The sequence below is a fragment of the Calonectris borealis genome, chromosome Z (genome assembly GCF_964195595.1).
Source record: "Calonectris borealis chromosome Z, bCalBor7.hap1.2, whole genome shotgun sequence".
NCBI lineage: Eukaryota > Metazoa > Chordata > Aves > Procellariiformes > Procellariidae > Calonectris > Calonectris borealis.
Genome location: NC_134352.1, coordinates 32346481 through 32370618, shown reverse-complemented (window position 1 = coordinate 32370618; position 24138 = coordinate 32346481). Strand labels below are relative to the sequence as shown.

General features: G+C 43.7%; 1 protein-coding gene across 2 annotated transcripts in view; it reads left to right on the top strand.

Moving 5' to 3' along the window:
- NRG1 (neuregulin 1) overlaps positions 1-24138 on the top strand; it is a 305370-nt gene that overhangs the window by 131902 nt on the left and 149330 nt on the right. For both annotated transcript variants that reach the window (XM_075136293.1, XM_075136292.1), the window contains exon 2: positions 23394-23571. In XM_075136293.1, the coding sequence (XP_074992394.1) occupies positions 23417-23571 (155 nt within the window). In that variant the 5' untranslated portion in view covers positions 23394-23416. The remainder of the gene's footprint in view (positions 1-23393; positions 23572-24138) is intronic.

Genomic DNA, 24138 nt, shown 5'->3' with positions numbered 1-24138 from the left:
ATTCCTTTCCCTCTGTGAAAACGGGTTTCCTGAAGGGCACTGTGCATTGTTGATATGCCTGTTGCAGGGGGGATGAAAAGATGGGGGATCTCTTTAGGTAGCATGCATGTTGCTGGCCCACTGGTCCTGTGCAGCCAGCTCTGTGGCAGGAGACGTTTCCACAGGGAGGATGTGGGGATGAAGTGCATCAAGGAAGATGTCAGTTGTGCCACTGTGCCAGACCTGCATGTTCAGAGAGTGTCACTGGTAGGATCTGAGACACCTGACAGAGAAAGTGGTATTTGAAAAATTTTCCAGCAGGCTGATTCCAAGGGCAGCAAGTCCCATTGCAAGAACAGAAGAGAAACTTCCCATGCAGAGCTTTCTCCTTCCAGCAGGAGCAATGTGAGCTGTAAAAACTGTGTCCCAGGGTAGCCAGCACCTCCTTCTTGTTTCTGGCCTCTGCTGTACTTGTGCAGTGAACCATGCCAGCTTTACAGCAGTGTCCTGACTATCTCAAGAGAACTCTTGGAGAAGTTAGCTAAGCTTTTGAAAAGCGAACCTGAAAACGTGAAAGCTGCTAGTCGGACTTGTTCTTGGAAAGGGTGGACTGGAGGTATAAAGGGGTATAAAGCGCACTGTAAAGAGTGTATTCTCTGTGGGAGCTCTCGTCTCTAGAGGATGAATGGAGCTGCCAGTGCACCAGTGGGGCTAGTTAAAAGGCACTGATTTTAAAAGTGAAGGCAGTTATGTAGAGGAAAGACTTGCCTGGGCGTGTGAAGGATTTCTGTCACTCACAGCATCTGAAGCGAGGATTGGTACCTTTTTTGAAAGATACGCTATAATTCAACCAAAAGCTATGGGATGAATGCAGAAATTACTGGGTGAGGTTTTTTCTGTCAGGCTTCTAGTCCAACCTTCTGAGCAAGTTATTGCCAGACTTAATGTTGTAAATTCCAGCAGTCCTGGCCTCATCTTTTTTTCTGTTGATACATATTGATTTAAATATGATTTTTCTTAAGAATGTGGCGCACGGCATGTGAGAAGGTGCTGCAAATGTACAAAAGGCTAAGTGCAAATGGTGGATGACAGAATGAACTGTGGGGAAAAGAAACTGATGACAAAATGAACTGTGGGGAAAAGAAACTGATTGTCAACAAAAGTGAAACTGATGTTGAGCACAGATTTTCCTGGCTATGTGAAGTACCAGCAAGGTCAGAAAGTGGAAAACTATTTCAGAGCAAAATCGGGGGAGGAGAACTTTAAAATAAGGTCAGAAAGGGAGATTTAAAATAGGTAACTATCCTTTTAACTGAGGCCCACTCCTATGTTATTTGGCATTGCTATGCCTTGATTATTTCTCCCATCTGTGAGTGAGGGTGTCTCTCACCCCATTCTGTCCTCACTCTTACAGTGAAGACCATCTGGGTGAGGACCCTCTTTGTAGTGTTAAGGGCCATCCTCTCACAAAATGGTCAGCACTTATCCTAGCACAAGGTCTCTCTTGAGGCTCATGTCAGTTCCAGAAACGCCAGAACCCACTGGTCTCAGCTGCTGGTGCCCTTGCTCCCATCCCCAAAGTGCTGTCTGCCCTCATTCCTTCTCCAACTCACACCTGACTGGTAGAAGCTATTGGCAATAACCAGGCTGCCTCCTGTTTCCAGGCAGGGTGCGTGAGGGGAACAGGCTCTTTGGCTGCAGTGTGAGTTGTACTTAACAGCAGGATGAAGGCAGAGCTTGGCGTTAAGGGGATGTCATCTTCACTGCTGTGCACAAGAAAGAGCAAGGGAGGGAATATCCGTTCTAAGAGCTGTTGAGAGAGCAATAGCTTCATCTAGGCATTTTATTTTAAAGGAATGGAAATAATTGCACAGCTGCTGCCAGTGACGTTGCTTCCTCTTGAGGGGAGGTGCTGAAGAGAGATTCCCAAGGCACCGAAGACGGTTGAGGATGGCTTAGTCCCAGGGTGGATTTTTAAATGCTTCTCATGGTTCGCTCTAGGCTTCCATGGCTTTCCCTCAGGCTGACTTTGTATGCAAGGGTCATCAAAGCTGAAGGTCTAGATAGCTCTTTTTCTGTCCAGATCTGTAATTTGAGTCTTTGATGTCTGTTTCCCTTTTGTTTCCCGAAAGGTCAGACTCTCCTCCTGTGGTGAGTTGTGCTGAGTGCTGGCTGCCACAGTGAGCTTGCCTGAAGGTACCTCTATGGCACTGGCAAGAGGGAAACAGCATGTCAGTGAGGTGAAATGGCAGGAGGACATGTGAAAATACTTCATTTTGCAAGCTCTTCAAATGCTTGCATAAACAAAAAGTGTTTGGGAGCTGTGTCTTCTGTCACACAGACCTTGTGGTATAGCCTCTGCATACTTATCCAAGATGCTTATACCTGGGGATGCCAAACCATAAATTTTCACCAGACTCTCTCCAGTACCAAAGACTACTCAGTGCTTTGGCAGGGAGGCTGCTCGTGCTCTGCCATGTCCACCATGAATTGAAGTAGGCCAGAAATTACTCTGATTTATACCGTCATTTAGTTTGAAGTGCTGCTTTCCTTCCCACAATGCCAGGAGGTTTAGGCACCTTGTGCTGTCCAGGGGCATCAGAAGAAGGATCTTGAGGCAGCCCACTGTCAGTGTTTCCACCTATTTCTGAGCTGTAGAAAACCAAGTCTGCTTTGGAGGGCCTTTATACTGTGTGCATAAGTGACAAAGAACGAACTGTGATGCTAACTTGCTTCAGTGTAGGCAGTTTTCCCTAAATGTGTCCCAGGAACTTGCATGCACAGGACAGGGAAGAATAAAAGTTGCTACTGGTGATTTTGATCCAAATCCACAGAGGAATAAAAGCTTTCGTCACAGACTTGGGGGGAAAAAAGCCATGAGCAAGATAAAGACCGGATGCCAGCTGTAGCAAAATCACCTATGCAGTTGAGAGGGGACTTTAGCTCATAGACAGAACAGTGAATCCAATCCCTCCTACCCATTACAGGCAGTTCTGGGGTCACTGTGTCTATGTATCTCCCTGCCCTGTGCAGAGTTAGGCCCTGAAAGATTCTTCCAGCTTACAAACAAGTTGACCTGTCAGGAATGCGTGAAACTCCTTGAACATCATTGGGACTATTTGCAGACTTAAGCACTTGCCTAAGCATTCTGGTAAACAGAACTACGTGAGGCTGTGTGCAAGGTGAAGATACCATGCCTACGGTTAGGTTTCCTCTTCTCTCAGCCTACATGGGTACCCGTGTATTTTAAACTGTGAGCAGGCCATCTTGGGTGTCCTTTGGCGAGTCCCAAAAGAACCAAGTGAAAATGCAATTAATGACTGCAAATTATTTAAGCTGAGAATAACAAATGGACTTCTGTCCTGCAAAAACAGTATTTGGAAGAAATTGAAATGATGCCCTGTATTATGTCTGCTGGCCTAGAGATGGCAGGGAGAGAAAGATAATGAAATTAATTAATTCAATCTAATGTTTGCTGACAAGGTTAATGGTTAACTCAGCTGACTTGTGAAATCAGATGCTTGTACATTTGGCGGTGTTTTGGCATCTTTTTCGTCTTATCTTCTTTACATCAGCAAAGTGATAGCTGTTCCTCATTCTACTCTCATCTACTTAGCTTTTGCAAAGAGAAGGCAAACTGTTTTTTTTTATTTCCCTAGAGTCATGCTAGAGCAATATTAGTGCAAACACATATGCACTTGTGCACAGACATGCACTCCGGTCCACCACAACTGCAGCAAGAGAGGAGTTAATTTTGAAGTGTTCGAGACCGCCTAGAGTTATATTACATCAGAGAATTTCTCCACTGGGGAAGTGTCAAGAAAAGAAAAGGCTTCTTTTCTAAGCCATTTTTAACTCGTGATTCCATGAAAATGCTGGAGCTCCTGGAGAGACCCCCTCAGGGAGTGGTCCTGTGAAATGTGCCAACAGCTGGATGGCACAAATTTGGAAAACACTGCTGTCCTTAAAGAATAGAACTGAAAGCCGCTGTGAGAAAGCAGTGCATTTTCCCAAATAACCCTTTTAATTCTGTATTAATGTTTTAGAGAGGAACAAATGCATATTCTTTCGATAGTGTTGGGAAGCAAGCTCTTCATGGAAAAGCAGAAATCTCCCCAACATGGCTCACAGCAGGGAAGTGTTGAAATGTCCAGAACAGTGAATTCTCTTTGATTTTTTTTTTTAAAGCTGCAGTTGGTTAACAACTCCCTTGACAAATTAAAGAAATACCAAGCGGCCTCAGGATTGCCTTGTTTCATGGCGTGTTTCATGATGTTTCTTCCTATCAGTTTCATGGCAAAACCCAGTCCATTTCAGATCAATCCCAAAGAACCCAGGCACAAATAAGAGCTATAAATTGCTTTGAAGTTAAGGGATAAGCAACAACTTGGGGTATTTATAACTGGAGTTTCTTTTTGAGGCTCTTTCCATTCACAAAACCATGGCGACTGCTGGCTCTATAACCAGGGAGTAGGTAAGATAAAAAACATAAGAGATTACCCTCACAGTGTTTGCACGACCGTCAGCAGGGTACGTGTGGGGCCGGTAACACTGCCTGAGGTTGCCATCTCTGCTGTGGTGGAAAGCCCCACCTCACTGGAGCCAGGTGCCTCCCTGGAGCCAGCCAAGGTTCCCCCACCACCTCCAAGCCCCACCAGTGGAGTGAGAGTCAGCTTGTGCCTCTGCTTCACACCACAAAGGCTCCCGAGCATCTCACCTGACCCAGCAGTACCTCCTTCCTCTGCAGCTTGCTGACCTGGAGGGCTTCGCCATGGCCAAGGGCATCACAGCCAATGATTTATGGTTGCTTTTTTCCTTGTCTCTTTTCCCTGTCACCCACCATCAGCCGCAGCTGGAGATGGAGTACTAAGCTAGACGGGATACTAGCTTTTTGTCTGGCCGGGATGGTCATTTTTATGGGCGCTGAAACATGCTTGAGGATGGAGTGAAGGATGGGCATGTGGGCCTGTTTGACAAGGGAAAATATTGGGTGTGGAGGATTTTTCAAGCAGGAGTGGAGGATATGCACTTCACCAGGAATGAATGTATCAGCATCTCAGAGAGTCCTTCCTTAAGCAGCTGCCCATTTCTTATGTTCTCAGAGCTCTGCTGCTGTCCTGGTGCCTGCTATATCTCTTTCCCCAGCACCACCATCCACATTTCTAACAAACCCTTTTGCTTGGAGCATGCTGTATATAACGTTTCTAGGGAGGAATGTGGGGGTGGAAAGACCACATGAGGTCATAAAGTTTTTGTGGAGTTGCAATTTGATCCAGAAAGTGAATTACCAGGTGCTTCTTCAGAGAGGGATTGGGGGTTATATTTAAATACCTCATTTAGTAAGGTCTTTTACTCTAGAAGAGAATCAATTCCATTTATTCTCTAAATGTGCATTTGTTTTCCCATAGCATAATTCCAGGATGATGTTTAAATTGATCAGTAGATTGAACTTAACAAAATAAAAAATAAAAAAAAAAAGACAATGCTACGTATCATTTTTCCTAACACAGAGGATTTTACCAGGCTACTGAGTAATAAAACTTTAAAAAGGCAATACATTTCAGATGTTTATTTTCAGAAATTTGCCTTTACTTTGCAGGGAAGGGAGAGAGTACGGGTGCTGCTCCCGTACTGTAATCAGCACTTGAACTCTGTGTTCCAGGGTGGATATAGCATCGATCAATAGGCTTTAATCAAGGAGGGGTGTCAGAGGAGCTTTGATAGCACTCTGCTATCAAATGGATGTACTGTTGTTGGAATGATTGTTACCTCTCGGGGAGGCTTCTTGTAACAGAGGGCTCCTAGGAAAGGCATTACACTCCTGTGAGCTGTAAGCAGGGGTGTGGCTGGTCGTGACTTGGCTGGGAGGCTGCTGGGTCTGCTCCTGGTTCTCAGGTGGACAGAGCTGCTGGAAACACAGGTGGTATTTTCTTCCTGCTGTGTTTCGGGACAGCAGTGTTGAGCGCTGGTCTCCTACCCACTTGTTCAGGCGTTCAGCAGGGAGTTTCAGCTGGAGGCAGTAACGGCACTGCTTATGCATGCTTGGAAGGCAAGAGCCTGTGGTCAGCTGCCTGTTTATGCAGGGACACCTGGAAAGCTCATCCAAACGAGCTTTTAAAGCTATGTTAGATCACCACTTGCATTTTTTTTATACCTAGCTCTAAACCAGCCAGCATTAAGATCACTATTTCTGAAGGTGTGTCCCCACCATAGTGTAACTGAAGTACTTTAGATTCACACTTTGAGTTAGTTCGGATAAAGTTTTGCAGTCTGCCCTTGTGCCAACAACCCTAAAATGTCTCCGCCTTGCTGCTTAGTCTGGTCTAAGTGTCTAGCCCCAGCTGAGTCTCCAAGGGAAACAAGAGAGCCCCAGCCTGCAGTGCTGCTATGGTGTTACACAGAGCAGGGAGAAGTCAGCTTGGGAGCATGTTCTGGAGGAGGGGAGAAATGGTGGAAAAGCAAGGGAGGGATAGGACTGGGATTTGTGGGGCTGGACATCAAGCAGTGGGAAATGAGTGAATGAAGACAGGTCCTTGGTGGAGAGCAACAAAAGGAGGGGGGAGGGTGGGAGCAGGGAGCTTGGGAAGCAAGACATGGCTGGGAGATGAGGGTGCAGGAGGAGCCCGGGAGAGGGACAGGGTCACTTTTGGCTCACTGGGAGACTGGAGATTGGGAAGGGGGGAAAACTGAGGTGTTACAAACCAGCAATGAGAGTGGGATGAGTGGGACAGAGAAGGAAGGTAGCCTTGCTGGGGGAGGCAAAAGGCTGCCGATGCAGATGGTGTTGTGCAGTCCTACTTCCCCCGGGGTCAGCAGGCAAAATGACTTCACTGGCCATCCTCATCATCTTTTCCCCACCCGCACAGCCACACTGTTTCCATGCAGTGACCATGACAACCCAAGTTTTTGACTGTCTGCTCTAGGATGGTAGCCGTAATGATAGCGGTAATGAGTATTGACGGAGGGGAGGGGAAGCAGGAGAGCAGCTGTGGAGCAGGGGAAGTTGCCTGAGTACAGTAATCGTGTTTGGCAGGTCAAGGGTGAACCGTGGCCTGCGGGAGTTGTACAATGCCCAAGGCTAGCGAAGTGGTGTTATAATAAACCCCAGATGTTTCCGCTATTTACAATGTATACGTTATGTTTAAACCTGAAAATGCATCCTAAGATCTGGTGGGTAGGGAAACAGTTATTAGCTGCTTGGAAATGACTTGCTGGTAATGTATCTGTTCCCCCTTGATATTAGCTGTTGCCTGTTTAAAATATAAATCTTCTAAGCAGAGACCCTCTCGAGCAGCTTCTTTGCCAAACCAGTGGTTCCATTCAGCTTCATGAGAAACAGCACCATCCCCCCTGACAGTTTTTTGGGAGGGTGCAGCCTGGGCACGGCAGCCCTGGGAGCCGTGCTAGCAGCCTGTGTGCGTTGGTGTGGGAGAGGCACTGCTGTCAGGCACGGGAGCGCAGCCAGTCACAGGTGCGCAGAAAGCACCGTTTAATTTCCCCAGACTAATTGTTTTAGAGCTCAGAGCCAGAACCCTTGCCGTATGTCCTGGGCCACAGCAGAACCACAGCAACTTTGAGTAAGCAATTAAGGGGGGGGATTTAGTTGATTAGGCTTTTATGTCAAAACAATGGCTTGTCTACAAGAGTAAATTAGTCAGCTAAACTGTGAATTTACAGCCCAATGGTTGCTCTGCAGAAACCCTCCAGGTGATCAGTCCTACAGCTGGTCCAGGCAAGGCACTCAAAATATTAACATTTAAAGGGAATGAGTTCAACTGTGGGAAGTCCTGGAGCCGACCGTTCTGAGTGAATTGGAGTTGAATCTGCTTTGGGAGTGAATTAAACCAGAGCCACCCAAATTCGGAAGGGACGTGTTCGCTTTGATGTTTTATTGGATTTAACTAATGCAGGAAAAATGCACACCTTCCGTAAACCCTGATTAACCCCTCACGCATGTCCCCTGCCTGCCCCCGCTCCCCATGTATCAGTCTGCACTGTGCCACACTCACCCGTTGCGTGGGCAATTGAGGTACGAAGGGGCTTGTCTGCACCCTCGCCACGGGGTGTACAGAGACTAGCCCTTTGTGTCAGGAGTGGAAGAGGAGTGCTTTAAGCTAGGCTGTGTGAAAATGTTGCTGAAGGTCAGTTTGCAAGGAGAATGGCCAAAAATGGAGCCCTCACCTGGATGCACCAGTTTAATTTACATCTACCGAGAACCCTTTTGCCCAGGATACCTGGGGCATGTGGGAGAGCTGAGTACTCACATTGCGCAGCACTTGTCATGTCTTGATACGGCTTTTGGCCTGCACAGAAGTGAATCTTGGGTGGTCGGGAGAAAACTGTGCTGATTTTGACAGTTTCTGTCGAGTTTTTCTTCCTTGTTCTCCGTTTCTACCCCAAACACTCCCTGTGCTATGCCATCACAAGTCTACTGTGGCTTCTATTAAGGGTGATGTCTTTTCTTCCTAGGCTTTATTGTCCTCCCACATCCTGTGCGCCTGCCTTAGAGTGATTTTCTTGAATTTTAGCCCCAATGGACAGCTCCCTGCCTAGCCATCCAGTTTTACAATATTTCACATCACGCCTCATAAGAAGGGATACAGTACAAGTATTCTGCTAGGCAGACTGCCTGCGTGGTGTCGATGGCTCCCTGTACCTCTGTCTGATTCTCTCGGACTCATTATCATGGGTGAAGGACTATTCATTTTACTGGTTTCTAACGTGGTACTCAAGTTTAAAATGCAGTAAGCCACTCCAGTCAGTATGAATTCAATGCCTGAGGTCACTGAGTGTAAAATAACCAAAGCTCTGTAAATTCACATCCCATCCCATGAACTAGCTTCCCCACATGGAAAGCCCAAAGTGTAGAAATGTCACTTGTCTGAGATCTTTTTTGAATGCTAGACTTGTCTGCTTTGCTGATTAAGAAAAGTGGGGTTTTTATGTTTTTCATTTATTTCAATGTGATGACCAATTTTTTCAAAGTGAAGTTGCTGAATAAGAGTTAAAACAGCAAAAGCCAGCATTTTTCTCTCCCAGTCTATGCCTAAAACTGAGGTGCCTCTCCTTTTTAAAGGAGATGATGATGACCATACTCAAATGTGACTCATAAAGTCACTTTTAGTACTTCTTTATTTACTGAGCTTGCTGATTGTGAATTCAAAACATGTTTTAATAAAATTTCTGCTTCTCTCCTCTCCCGTGTGTCTAGCAGATTCAGCTAGTGCAAGTCCTGTCTAAATTGTCTTTTTCTGTATTTTAATCTCTATCCCTTTGCAGAATAATCATCAGATAACAAATAAATCAGATAATACATTATTTTCCAACATAAAAAAAAATCTAAGAATTTATAGGGTGGTTCTGTGAATGTTCAGTTATACAATTGTTTAAATAAATGGAGGGCAGAGATAGCATATCTTCAGAGCTTGGAAAACTGAGTTATCAAATTGAGACTAAGTGCTATGCTTAATAACAAATAAGAGTGTCATAATAGTTAGCAACTATTGAGATGAGAATCTTTCTCTTTATTTTCTTTTTGGGGAAAGAAAGGGGTACAGAAAGGAAAAAGATGATTAAAACCTGCTGTTTAGGTCAGTGCTTTCTCTGACTATTTAAATTATGTTTAAGATTGGGGAAGCAAGCCGTGGGGATTAACAGATGTCAAACCTCTCACTACTATCAAAACAATTCCATCTCATGAGCACTGAGAAATACTGAGAAACAAAAAACTTCACAATTTTTTTATCTACTCAGAAAGATTGGGATGAAGATATTGTGAGAAAGAGGGCACCTGGCCCTGGAGCTTTTTGCCTTTCTTGGCATGGAAACCTGGACTTCCATGATTAGACGCTGTATTTGGTGTGTGTTCAGTCAGCCCTGGACAGGTCTGTGAAGGCTGCAGATGGAGGTGCCACGCGTTGCCAGCAGAGATGATCACTTTGTTGTTGTTTTGCTGAATTTTGACCCTCCTCTATGCACTCTCAACTCATGTCAGAGCTATTAACGAGAACGGCTTTTGGGCCCTTTCACACCTCCCTGAACACACAGTGTGTGCACACTTCCTCTCCCTCCATCACAAATAGTTTGATTGTTCTGGAGGCGCCAGGAAAACACTATTTTGATACTGTTTTTCCTTAATCCTTGGTCTGTTCATGTACTGCTGGAAATTCATGAAGCTCATGAGATAAAACACTCTGCAAAAAGAACATCACACCTGGAAATAATGACTTCCAAAGTCCAAAGCGTGTTTTAAATTCTTTCCAGAAGCCATGATTAAAAGGAAAAATTACAGTAGACGTTCAGTATAATGATACCGTTGGGTTTTATTATTACGTTTTTCAGCCATGTTGGGTTTTATGACATCTCTCAGTAGACAGACAGAGATTCAGAAGGAGGTAATACTGTGAAAACAGTATGCTTATCGTCCTCAGAGCACTTTTCTGTCTTGTTTCCATTTCTCTTAGCAGTAATGGTATCCTGCTTGGTTGCTTCCTACATAAAATTCCCTTTGCAGCCAGAAGGGGGACTCAGGATATTAAATTTCAGCAGATGCGGTGAAATCATCCCTTACGTTCTTTCTTCTGAACATCCCTTTCTAATACAGTTGCGGTTCTTTCTTGGCTTCCTCCATCAATCTTGCATAGCTTTCGTTATTATGTACTTACCAATGAAGGACAAATTTTGTAGAAGGAAGTATTGAAATGCTAGGACACATGGCTGGAACCAGGTTCCAGTCCATCAGGAAGAGGCTTTGGTATATATTTTCTTTGTCTATTTACCACAGGGATTTTCAGCCCCTGTATTACCGGGTTTCCCCACAGTTATATCTTCTCCTCAGTGTGTAGGTAGAATCCCAGACTGTAATTAACATGGGAATATTTTGGTGGTTGTGACACCCAAACACAGGGGAGTGTTGTGAGACCCAAGAGAGGGTCCTTGGTCTGCTGGATGGACTTCAGACCGTAGCCCAGCTCATGACGAAAGAGAATAAATTGACATTCCTAAGCAGAGTTATGTGTGTTGCTTCATGATGCAGCAGTAGTGAAATAATCTCTGAAAGAAAAGCCAGAGGTTAAAAAAATGGTAGAAAAGCCAGATGGTGTGGATACATCGTTTTAGGTAAACAGCCTAATCTAACAGACTCATCTTTTTGCTCATCACCAGGAAGTGAATCCTGCCTGCCACTGGTCTTCTTGTGAGACAGCCCTGTTCTCTGTACTCATGCCACCTTGCAGGACTGAGTCTTACAGGAAACCTGATACACCTGCCAGTTCTGCTCCTGGGGTTGCACAACGGTTTCCGTTATAAACCCTCATTTTCCCAAATCTTTTTAGGACCAAGCTTTTATCTTTGATTTATTCGTGTAACATGAGTTTCTTTCTCATGTCTTGTAGAAAATCTGGACAAAAGAATTGACTGGCAACCCCCTAGGGTTCAGCACAGTTGGGGAGAAAGTTATGCATTCTGCCTGTTACATGCTATTTTCAATGAAAATCCAGATTGGAACTTGACATGATACCATCTTTTTAGGATAATGTGGTTTTGTTTGGTTCATGAAAGACTGCTTTTTTTTGAAGACTACTAAAAGAAGGAAAAAAGTGACAATACATAAGAATTGGTCTGAACACTACGCAGATGGTTTCTAAAGGGAGATTTGGTTGTGGTTTGATACTTCGATTTCACCTTATTTCTTGGGGAAACATCCCTCCTGTGTCTGTCAAGGAGCAGCAGCCTCCTTTAACAGATTTTGCAGGTATTTACTTCAGATAGCTTCAGAGAGGCACAGTGGCCACATGTGATGAGGCTGGAGCCTTTTCTTTAATTCTGGCTCTGCAAGAAATAGGTGAGCAATCTGCTGGGCTGCTGCAGCATGACACCAACACCAGCGTGTGGGAACCTTCTTGCTTTTCCTCACCTGGGCTTTTTTCTGCGGAGTTGTCTCAGGGTACTCCTGCGTGAGATTTTGACTCTGTTGGCACAGTAAGGAGTGTGTAGATTGCTGCCTTCCTTGCAGCTCAGCTGTCCAAACCTGAACAGAGCTGGTTTGAGGTCTGCTGGGACTCTGTGGTGGAAACAGCTTTGCTGCAGATTGGCTTGCAGTCGTTCTATTAATGCTGTTCAGTAATTTCTCAGCAGCAGAAAAGCACATTTTATGCTGGTTGCTATGTGTATACAGTCCAGGTGATTCATGATTGAAGTAGTTGTCCTGGCTGGGAATTAAAAGCAAAGGAAGAGTTTGCTGTTGCAGAAATAACAACAAACTGAAACTTTCACTAGAAATTATGTGGAACAGATAGATCATGGGAGATGATAAGCAAAAGTCTCCAGCTCAGTAGTAGCAAAATGAAGCTGTTGTTCACAAGGCTATTATTCTTGAGAATGAAACAAAAAGGAGCCTAGGAGAGGGATGGGACATTGGTCTGATTAGTCCTTTTGTGCAGAGGTTTATAATCACATTGATGTCTTTCTACCCTGGATGATGAATGCACATTAACATCTATCAGTGTTAACACACAAAGTCACTGTCATTAAAGACAGGTTTCTTAAATCAATTCAATTGAAGCGGAGAGAGCATTGCCTCTAGAAAGAGCTGTTAAGACTAATTTAATCCAGAAGTTTATTGATTCAACTTAATTTGTTAAGGAATTGATTTTAATGTGAGTTTAATCATAAATCAGCTTTAAATCAGTTTAAGTCTGTTCACACTGAGGCTTTGCATTGGCTTAAATAAAACTGATTTATGCTTTACTTAGAATCTGCAAATTTGGGTATAGGTAAGGTCTGTACTTTATTTTTTTCCCTCAGAAAGACTGTAGCACATTTCTCCATCTTCTGGGGTGAAAGTCTAGCTGTATCAGATCAATGACAAAGCATTTTATTTTCACGGGGTCTGAATTTTAGTGCTGTGCTGGGCCTTCAGTTCTTATTGTATAGCAAATAAAGCCCTGGATACTTGCACACTTGATATAATCAATTTTCAGGCTGTGATTTTATCCAAAACTGTGACACACAAAAACCATTTGTAAGTTTAAAGAAGAAGTGGGGGAAAGGAGGTTTACTTGATTTACCATGTCTTTATTCTTCTTACTGGCAGCCTGTTCAGAATTTATGTGGAGTTTATTCTCCAACTCCTTTTTAGCTAAACTTTACAATATAGTCTCTGTTCTGTTAGTGGGGAGCCTAGATTGGGGCATAAGATTTGATAAATTATGCACATTACTTACTACACTTTATATATTTGAGCAGCTCTAGAAGGTCTGTCTGTGGCTTCTACGTAAAGAGTATCACCTTCCTACAACAAAAGCCGTAATTCCTCCCCGAAAATAGATACTGGTGACCACTATCACAAGGCTTAGATAAGTAGGATGTTAAATAATTACTAACTGTTTAATGCATGTTATAGTTTTTTTCACATAGTCATAGATTTTAAGGCCATTGAGGGATTTTGACAAAAGGTTACACAAACACCTGGCAAGATGGGCTTTGATTGTTACGGACCAGGAGCTCTGGGCTGGACTTGGTGGCCTGGAGATCTATTTCACAGTTTTCTGTATTTGTGTGATGATCCCACTCCTGTGTGGCCCACTACTTAGCATTCACACAGGTTTCCTGGTATGCAATTCCACCACTTAGGGTTGATCTGGAATATATTTTTAAAAAGCCTTGAAATTTTTCCTACATAATTTTTGAACTTTTGCCTACAGTCCAGAAACCATTTCAGAGTTGCATAAAGTGTTCCTGTCCCTCCTCCAATGATTGCTGGACCATGGCATGTTTCTGCACGCTTTACTGATCATGTGGTTATGGATTTTTTGGAGGTTGACCTTTAAAAGGATGTCTAATCTTGTATAATAATTTAACCAGGGGAGATGCTTCTAATTAGATCTTTTTGTGAGCTGTTCCTGATTGCAGGTGTTTAGCAATATTTATTCTTAAGAATTTTGTTTAATTTTTCATTTGTCTGAAGATTGCCAGTGCACATTTTCAAACACGTGTGACATAAATATTTCCTTTTCACTGCAGTTTCCTCTTCTGTTTTGCCATAGCTGCGGAGTATAAATGTGGGCTTCAGTATATGTTGGAAGTAAATTATACTGAAGGGTATACGATGAGATCCTCTCTGCATACTGTGCAAGCCCGTAATGTTAAGTGCCATGTTTAGATTTTTGCTGAGCTGGGTTTGAGCTGATGATTTGTGTGCAATGCCCGGGTGTATCCCGATCCTCAGTTCCTGAAATGAGGCAAGTGGCTTTCAGTCTCACTTTATGGTAAAAAAAGGAAGATTTTGCTAACAGATGTTTCCAAGTGACGGCCACCTCAGTCAGCTGAAGGGGCCAGGACTAGTTGTGCTGTGTCCCTGGGGAAAGGCACATCCTTTTGCTGGAGGAGTGGCACCCTTCTGGCACAGTCAGACCACATTGATTTTCTCCTTAGCATGTAGGTATGAAAGCAGTCGTCTTCCAAATTGACTTAGGAGTGGAGGCACAGCATGTTCCACCAGCAGTAGCTCCAACGTTTTCTACCTGGTGGAGATTTAGCCAGGCAGGGGCGGGGGGATTGCTCTTTCAGGTGTTATGCAGCTGGGATGGGGCTGGCACGTGCTCTGCTCCATCTGTGGTTAGCACCAAACGAAGATGACTAAGAAAAACTTTAGAGACAACTGTGGTTAAGTCTGGGTGGAGACAGACCCCACTTTGGGGTTGCAGTGGAATGGCTGTCCTTGCCTTCCACAGGTTTCCTCCATGAAGTCTTTGAGCACACAGGTGTTTTTGTAGGCCTACATCCTTCCACAGCCTGTGCTGAACACCCACATGAATCCCAGAAAGAGAGTATTGCTAGGAGAGCTGACCACAAAGGATTTAAAGGAGAGGAGGAGAAGGAAAGTGGCGAATGAGAAGCCAATACCCATAGTGTTCAATTTTACTTGTGCATTAGCAAATCAATATCTTGAAAGTTTCAAAGTTCTTCATGCTACTGTAAATACTTTATGCAGCCTGTAATGCAATAGCAACTTCTTCTTTTTGATGCTCCAATTAATCTTGTTTTCTCCAAATTCATTTCTACATTTTGATTTTGTTTCTGTTCATGTCAAACAAACCACGAGACAGATTTCAGTTCAGGTTTTCCGCCTTCCCACCCCAAAATTTCAACATGGATGAGTGGTTCTTTGTGGGGAGGAATATTAGCGGACAAATGAACACACTAAACTGCCAGTTGTGCCTGGGGACGCCCAGAAATTTTCTCATTTTGTGAAATCTTGTGAAAAGTGGTGGCCTCTGTGAACTTTGCGAGAGGGAGATTGTTTGGGACTTTTGGGGAGGCAGTTGTTTTAGTAAATCCTGGTTTGGGTCTTTCTGCGAACTCACTAATTATTCTTTCCAGTGGTTATATCCCCAAACTCAGATTGGTGGTGGTGGCAGTGACTCTAGCTCTGTGAACCCATGCAGGATGAGGTGGTTAACGGTCACCTGTTAAGGTACCCTGCATCCCATGGTATGGGAATTGCCTTCTGACCACCATTTCCACTGAATTTCACCTGTCATGGCACTCCCTATTCCCCATGTTGTATCATTTATTAATAAAGCATCCATGTGGGCAGCAGATCCTTCTGTTTTTCTTGCTCAACATGGAGAATTGTTTTAATAGTGGGGAAGTTTATGTGAATCCTGTGACTACAATGTTTTTTGATGTTATTTAAATTCTGCATCATGCACTGATATGGCAGACTCTTGCATCTATACATACATGACTGAGCTCTCACTGGGAGTAGGGACAATTTGGCATGCTTAATTAGGAAGACCTCTGCCCAGGCACCTAGAAATGTGCTGGCAGTGTCGCTGGATGTGTGGTGTTACTCTTTTTCTTAAGGCTTCCACAGCCTCCAGAGGATGAGGAAGATTTTGAGGAGTATGAAGGTCTGCTAGGGATAGATCCGCACTGGGCAATTTATTGGCTGATGCATGGTACACTTTTGTCTGTGAAGTGGAACGATTGCAGAATCAGAAGATGCTACAAAGCCAAGAAGACAGTGTAAGCCAGAAGAAAAAATGGGCCTCTCTGTGATTAGGATCAAGGGAAAGCAATCATTCACGTCCTTTGTATGTGAGCATCCCAGCTTTGTTGGAACAATGTGAAGGGAAAGAGCATAATGGAGAAATGCTGAGAGAGTGGAGAAGCAACTGAGACCAGAGGAGATGGAAACAAGAGTTATAAAATATATGATAGTGCATAGGATTTGAAAAGCTTACAGGATTCAATACACAGAAGTCTCTGTTTTCTGATGATGGCAAATACAGGACTGTGCCAGAGAATATGAAATGTGAGGGAGACGAGGAGATGGCTGCAGCACTTTTGAGCCCTCAGATTGAAAGGCTAAAGCTCTAAGTAAGCTATAAAAAAAAGTCAATTCTACCAAAAAGAGGAAAAAAGGGAGTTACCCAAGAACTGAATTTTCATCAGTAATCCAGAGGGATAACCTCTGAAATTATACCAAAGGAGAATATCGTTGCGTTACGCATCTTTCCTTCCTTGCCTTTTTTTTTCTCCATTTGTTTTTATTCTTCCCAACATGATCTTAGGACACACCAACACGGCTACACATGTACCACAGCTGAGACCCAAAGTTTAAGTTTTGCCTGCCTCTCAGCCCAGTGATCTGGTGAACCTTCCAAGTCTGGCCATAAGGCGTTGTCTGAGACCCAGCCAAGTTAACAGTGAAGTCACAGCCCTTGCTTTTAGGTGCTTCTCTGTTTGGTGACTTACTGCATGCCTTTTTTCAAGCAAAGATAGAGATTAGTGATGAAAATACTTACGCTGGAGAGCAAAGAAGAGAGAGAGACGTATGTGTGATGCAGCAAACCGCGCTTCCTCCCTTCATTTGACTTCAAGGCACACAAGTTGAGACAAACTTTTTTAATGCGCAGTCCTGAAATTCAGCTCCTGAACCAAAAGTGGCTTCATGTAAAAGAAAAAAAAAATCACTGAGTACTTGTAAGTCCCCTTGAAGTCCACAGGATTTATGCCTGCATAGCATTTCTATGCATTGGATTGCTTTAATTTTAATGCTCAAATAAGGATTCTGGAGTGTACCTTTATGCACTTAGGTATGTAAAATATGGACCTGCAGATTTTTATATCGACTTTATGAGCAGTTGTCCCTGAATCGCTTATTGGATACCAAGTATATTTATTTTACGCTGTCCCCACATTTTCAGTCTGTATGATCAGGTTTTTGTATTGACAGAGTCTAAAGCGATCATCAAAGTTTATCAGGGATGCAGCCAGTTGGAGTCAGCTGAAGCATTGTGAACCAGAGGAGAGAGTTTAATGCAATCAGGCAGTGTGTTCCTGCAGACACAATCATCAGTAAATAAATTAAGTGTTGACCTTTAAATTGTAATCTTCAGGTTAGACGCTTGCTCACACTCAGCTTCTCTTGTGAAATTTACATTTTGCTATATTTGAACGCAGTTCCCTGTCTCTGAGGAGATCTAAGCTCAGAAACTGATATCTTGAGTGACTGCAGGAGGCTGGACAGCCTGACATTATCTTGTTACACTGAATAAATGGGTGCTCTCAGGCTTTCCCTCATGGACATGATACTTCTAGACATGCCAGTTTGTCCCTACCATACTTTTTCTGACTCCACTGGAATTGCTTTTTACTTGTAAAGTGGAGGGGGGAGTAGTGAGACCTTCTCCATTTGCACAGTACTTCTTCCATGTGTCCATTTTCAGTGTCGTGTTGAAAATCCTGCCTTCCCAAGGTTATGTTATGAGTTGGCCCATGATACTCTCATCGGAAGGGTTTACTGGGCTTCTGACAGGGAGAATGAAAAGCAAATTAATGCAAGCTCACAGAGCAGCTTCATGGCTAGGGGTAAATATCCATGAACAGTGGCATGACATACCATGTACTTGAAAGCATCTCACCCTGAATAAACAAATACTTTAGGTGGAGATCTATGAGTTTGTTAGGTGCACCACTACCTTGAAAGGACCAAGTGAGACTTCAGCACCGTCGTACCTAAACCTGTCAGGCTCACTGAGTTTAGACTCAAATGCTCCACAGCATGAGATGAGCAGTTCCCGGTTAGGGTAATCAGAGTTGCAGTTGGCTTTGTGATTAGCTTTGGGGAGGTGGGTGAGCGGGGAGTAGTTACTCTGATTTATAGTGGCATTTGCTGATTCCTCGCTGGTCCAGTGTTCAAAGAACATGGCTGTAGTGCTATATCCCTCCCTATTGCCCTGTTTCTTGGCTCCTGGCCATGTTGCTAGCCATTCCTGTGGCATTCCCCTTTCTTTTGGCCTTTAAAACATTTAAATTTTCTGCAAAAATTTCCTTTTAACATCTCTAGGAAAAATGAGGTTCTGTGGATCTTGGTTTTACATGTAGTGCTAAAGACAAATGTCGGGTTGGCATTTTTCCTTTTGCTCTTCTACGCAGACATAAGTATTCAAATCATACCAAGACCCAGGAGCTGAAATGTTTCTGGAGTATTTTCAAAAGAGTTCAGAACTGAGAAATTCCCATTTAGGTAGCTAGATGATTTGTTTGGTTTTCCAGTCTCTCAGCTCGTGTTCAGTTACTCTGGTATTTCAGAGAGCTGGTTGTGTGGGATTATCTCCTATCATTACCCCCAGTGTTTGTCGTGTAGGTAATCTGCACAGAGACTCAGCACACTGGAAGAAAAGAGCCAGATTTTGCAAAGTGTTCAGAATCCAAATGTTGCCTGAGAGAATAATAGGAGGATTAAAACCAACAGAAAACAACAGCAGTTTTTGGCAGGTTTTTTTTAGTTGTTTAAGCAGGAGCAGTATACATTTTAGAGTGTGGCTTATATGGTTTATACCAAAGGCTTTAGAAAATCTGGCCTGCTGATGATAAACCTGAGCTTGATTACAATCTCATATGCAAGGGGAGAAGGCTTTTTGGAAGTAATACAATTTGTCTTGCATTACTGCCCTGCCTTGAGCATTATGCTACAAAAAAGCAAGTCTGAGGCCAAGGCAATGGGTGTTATTCTTGTGGCTTCTATTACCACTCACCAAGCTGTTGGTCACAATTTTGCACAGCAAACTGTGCACATGTGCCTACTGGCAAGCATGCCTAATACATTCCTGTGCTCAGACTCTTAAAAGGCTTTGTGCCTTCCTAGGAAAAGAAAAGAAAGGGAAAAAAAAAAGATCACTCATGGAATTTCAGCTGAAAGCGTGTAGTTGTGTGATAATATTTTGCAGGTTTCCTGTTTAATTTGTTCAATGTGTTGAGCTTCCACGCAGATTAACTATACAATCAAACACTGAGGGTGAGGAGATTGCTGTGCTTTGCCAAACTCACCGAAGTCCGCAGAGAAGAAGTTATCTCCAGTCACACGTTATCAGTGTGTCTTTTGCAGAGAGAATATGGAAATGCGTGTTCCTTATCTGCAATAATATTATGCAGGACAGCAGACATACATTTCTGAAAAAATTGCTAACAAAATGGCAGATATTCAAGCCATCTTAATAAGCGGAGATCTAACGCCTTGCATGCTTTTGCCTGTTAAACCCTTCCAACAGTGCGGGACTTTTGCTGACACAAGTGCTCTGCTGCTTTGTGAGGGCTCGTCACAGTGTGACAGCCCTCTCTCGCTGTTATCGCCCCTGTTGCTTTCTTAGAAAGTCTGTCAAACCAGGGGAGGTCGGTGGGTCGCAGAGAGAGGTCCTGACCGGGGAGTGTGAAAAGCTTGGGGTTAAACGTGGGTGCCTCTCTGTGTGTCTAATTGACTCTTAAAGTGTGAGGGCCTCCCGGGTTTTGGCGCAAAGAATACAGACAAAGTGGATCCCACCGCTCCTTTCATTCAAGCAGCGCCGCTTTCGGGGTGCTTCCACGCTTAGTTTCCACTGTTTCTCTTCGGGATTTGTCTGTTTTCTTTGCTACCTGGCCCTTGTCATTCTGTGATGGATAGCACGTGTAAGGGCTCCGCTGCCACCGTACCAGAGCTGCTCACAACGGCACTGCCAAAAACGTGACCCGCAGGACATGCTGCAAGGCTCCCTTCCATCTTCACAATACATTTTGACCGAGTCATCCTGTCCCGGATGGCACCTCCATCCATGCGTAGGAGATGCAGAAGGTGTTTTCCTTGCCCTTTCTCGTCGTTCCTGCCCGCAGCAGCAAGCGGTGGGCAGAAGCCTCGCTGGTGGCGGGAGCGGTGCTGCGTGACAGGCGCAGCAAGGAGCGGTGGAAAGGAGCCAAGCTGGCAGGAGATGCCCTGGGGACAAAGGGGTAGCGAGGAGAGGGGAGGGGGGTGTCAGGGGGAGCAATGTCTGGTTATCATTATAAGCATTTTTGCCTCCTTTAAAAGCAGTTTTACCCCTGAGAGAAGGTCCTGTCTTACCAGCACCGGAGAAATTGGCACAGGCTGTGACGAAAGTCAACTACCTCTTGCAACAGTGGAAGCTGTAGCTGTTCTCGATCCAAGCACACAATGCTGTAGTTTTATCAGCACGAGCTTTCTCATATGCCTGGCAGGTCCGATTAACTTTTGCAAAACTGCAGCTGAAAGGAAACAAACATAGTGTAAATGAAAAGGAGAAAAAAAAAAAAGAAGAAACAATCTCTTTTCTGTCATGTCTGTGAACAGCTTTTACTGCTTTCCCTGGAGAGCCTGCATGCTTGGACAGCAAGTTACTGTGAATTAGTGAGGGTCACTGCCATTGATTAAATCCTCTTTTATGTTTCCTGGTAACTCCTGAATTATGGCAAGAGTTGAGCATATTAATTTAGCACTTTTTTTCTTTCATTGACAGTTCTGATGGAGGAAAAAAATCTGCAAGTCATTTTGAACAGATAATATTGAATTAAAATAAAATTCAGGAACAAAATGGCATCTCCCTTTTATTCCCAGTTTCACATTGCTACGTTGAGAGGAAAATCAATAACCAGTTGAAGTTTTAAGCACAAAAATTTTGATCCTTGCAATTGTGGTTATTCTCTTAATTTAAGATATGGACTAGGACTATAATAAGTGAAATATGGTAAAACAAGGAATATTGCCTTTTTATTTCACACTTATGCAGCTCCTTTTCTTACATAGTAACAAAAGACTATAACCTTAACTCTTTAATGACAGATAGAAACTATAACCACAAACCTCAGTAGTAAGGCTCTTAATTAATGCCAATTATTTTTGTTGGAAAATTTGAAGATTGGTATTTTTCAAAAATTCTTTCTCTCTTGCCTGAATATTTACACATGTGCTTATGTAAATGTACGTATATATACAAATACACACACACACACACACACACTCTCATAAAAGAAGATATATTTAAACATATTGGTTTCAGAATGGTGTGTGGGCATTTGTTTTTCAGAACGCAAAAATTGTTTTGGTAGCATTTTGGGAACACACTGAAATTTCCAAAATTATCCTGGGGTGGGGCTGGAAAAGGGAAACCAACATATGAGAAGACATTATGGGGAAGATTTCTTTCTGGTCATAAAATCCTGGACCTTACCTGATCCGTCCCAGTGCCACCCTGACACATGTGCCCACCCCATGTGTAAAACCTCCATGGACACCCTCCCCAGAGAAGGTCTCCCTTTCAGACATTTTGCTGATGTCTAGCCTAAGACTCCCTGCTAGGGACTTGTTTTCCACACCAGCAGAGACGCTGGTGGAAAAAGTTGTCACCTTCCTCTTAATCGCAAGTTTTTTAATTATTGAAGGCTCTGTCCCTATCCTGTCTTCTGCTCGTGGCCCAGTAGGCGCCACCTCATTTGCTCTTTAACTGCAGACCACATTTTCCCAACCACCGTTGTTTATGCTGCTGTGCTCTGGGCTGAGTTTCCAGGAAAACCAGGCTTTCCCTGGTTTCCCTGAGCTTTCCTGGGATCAGGAAGGTTGCCTCACGTGTGGGACAGGCCATGCTGCTGTCTGCAGCAGGCAACTGCTTGTCGGACATGTGTGTATCCAGTTCTTTATACATGCCTCTCATAATTACAGCTGTGATGGTGCTGCTTGGTTTTTGTCTGACTGGGATAATAATTAAGGGCAATTGACATCAACAAGTCTCCACAAACACACAAGTAACGGATATCAAAATGTAATCAAGCATGTTCCAGGTTGTTAAAACATTTTCTTGTACAGGACCATATTGGAGACCTGTTGGTGTCCTGATAAACGCTCCTAATTTGCATGTTATGGAGAGTCATTTGGCCATGCTGGCCATTTGTTTCCTTGGACAATATTACAGCTGTTCAAGAAACAAAACACACTGCAGCTAGAGATGCTGCATGGGAATACTGGCTCCCCGGAGGTACAGACCAACAACGGGGCACAGCTGAGCCAGGTTGGACTCGCAAGCTATCACCCCATCAGCTGACCAGCTGTAGCTCCCCGTATTAGCCCTCCTCAGCTGTGTGGCAAAGGTGTTATCTTAAGCCCCAGGGGAAGTAAAGTTAAACTAGGAGTTTTATCTCAATACTGGAGCATGGTGGAGGCTCGTTTACAGCTAACCCATGGGATCAAATGAAGCGTGGTGTCTCACAGAGGGACTGCATCTTCTTGTGAAGGTTGTGCTCAAAGATCAGTACTGGTTGTGAAATATTAGATGTCTTTAACTTAGAAAGCCCTAAATCGTTTGAGATTTACTCACACAAGAAACACTATTGCTACAACACAGTAGAAATTGAGATGCATCAGCTGGAGCCCTTCAGTGTGTGGGAGCCATTGGCTGAGCATTTTCAATACAGTGTCCCCTTCTGGGTCCAAAATACCCTTAATTGATATTGATTCTCTTGATGGGCTTCCAAGACTGTTGTCTGTTGCCTCAGGGAAAGGATATGGCCAAGCTGAGGTTTGAGGTAGGGGTATAATGTGGGTTATAATGTTTGGCTGGAGCAAAAGCCTTTCCCTCAGATTAGGGAAGCTGTTGAGCTTATATTTATGCTTTTAGCTCCCTGTCACATCAGTTGCACCTGGAGCAACTGGATAGCCACTGACTCATAGCAATCAAAATAAATAAAGCAGCAAGACACCCTCCCTTTCCCTTTCTGTGTTACCTACCAAGGCTGCCTGCCGCAGCATGCTGTCTTGTGTTTAGGTGCACACGATCAATTAAGTGTTGTTAGTGCTTCATACTGTATTCTGAAGCAGCACTTTACTTCTCGCTAAGGCAACGTATGGCTTGCACGTTGTAAGACCCGTATAGGAGGACTCCAAAGGGCAAAACTAGGCTGTCATTAAATATGCCCTTAGGCTTTCAGGATGATACATGTAACACACAAATGATCCTTATTTTTCAGAAGAAGCGTTGCCAGTCTGGTTGGGGTTTTGCTCTCTGTGGCTTGCCTAGCTCAACTTGATTTAGCGCTGTTTTCCCTTCTGAGGACGGTCTAATCACCAGCACATTCTTTTATTTCTTTAGCGGTGCCTCCCAAATTGAAGGAAATGAAAAACCAAGAGGCTGCTGTGGGTCAGAAGCTAGTGCTAAGGTGTGAAACCACTTCAGAGTACCCTGCGCTCAGATTCAAATGGTTAAAGAATGGAAAGGAAATAACCAAAAAAAACAAACCGGAAAATATCAAGATCCCCAAAAAACAAAAGTAAGTATGGAGACATTTCTCACAAGCGGGGCTGGGAGGGATGGGGAGAGCTGTTCACTAGAACACAAGTGTTGAGGTTGTTAACTGCAGTGTCAGAAAGCTAAAAGCTGTGAGTTACAGAGGAAGAAAATGTAAGGAAACAGTCACTGACGTTATTTCTCTTGAACGTATGGATGAAGTGGTAGTATAGTATAAATATTTCATAAATAATTTTCCCTTTTCAATTTCTATTTATTTTCTGATAGCCAAAGGCTATAATTTTAACCAGTAAACCTTGGAGACAGGCCATTTTTAAACTACTGACAAGAACAGAGGTACCTTATGTTTATTGTCTAAAATCCAAGAACATTTAAAATCATCAAAGCAATGTAGATTTGGAAATATTTTTGAGATTTGCTTTGCAAGCAATCTAGCCCTTAAGAAGGGCTGAATGCTGCCTGCGTTAGCTTCGAATGCCTTATGCAAGATTGCAGTAGTCCTTTACCAGAGGCATTCCCGCACATGCAGAACAAAGCACGGGTCTAGCAGATGTCAGATGAGTAGCAAAGCTTGCAAATCTCATCCTCC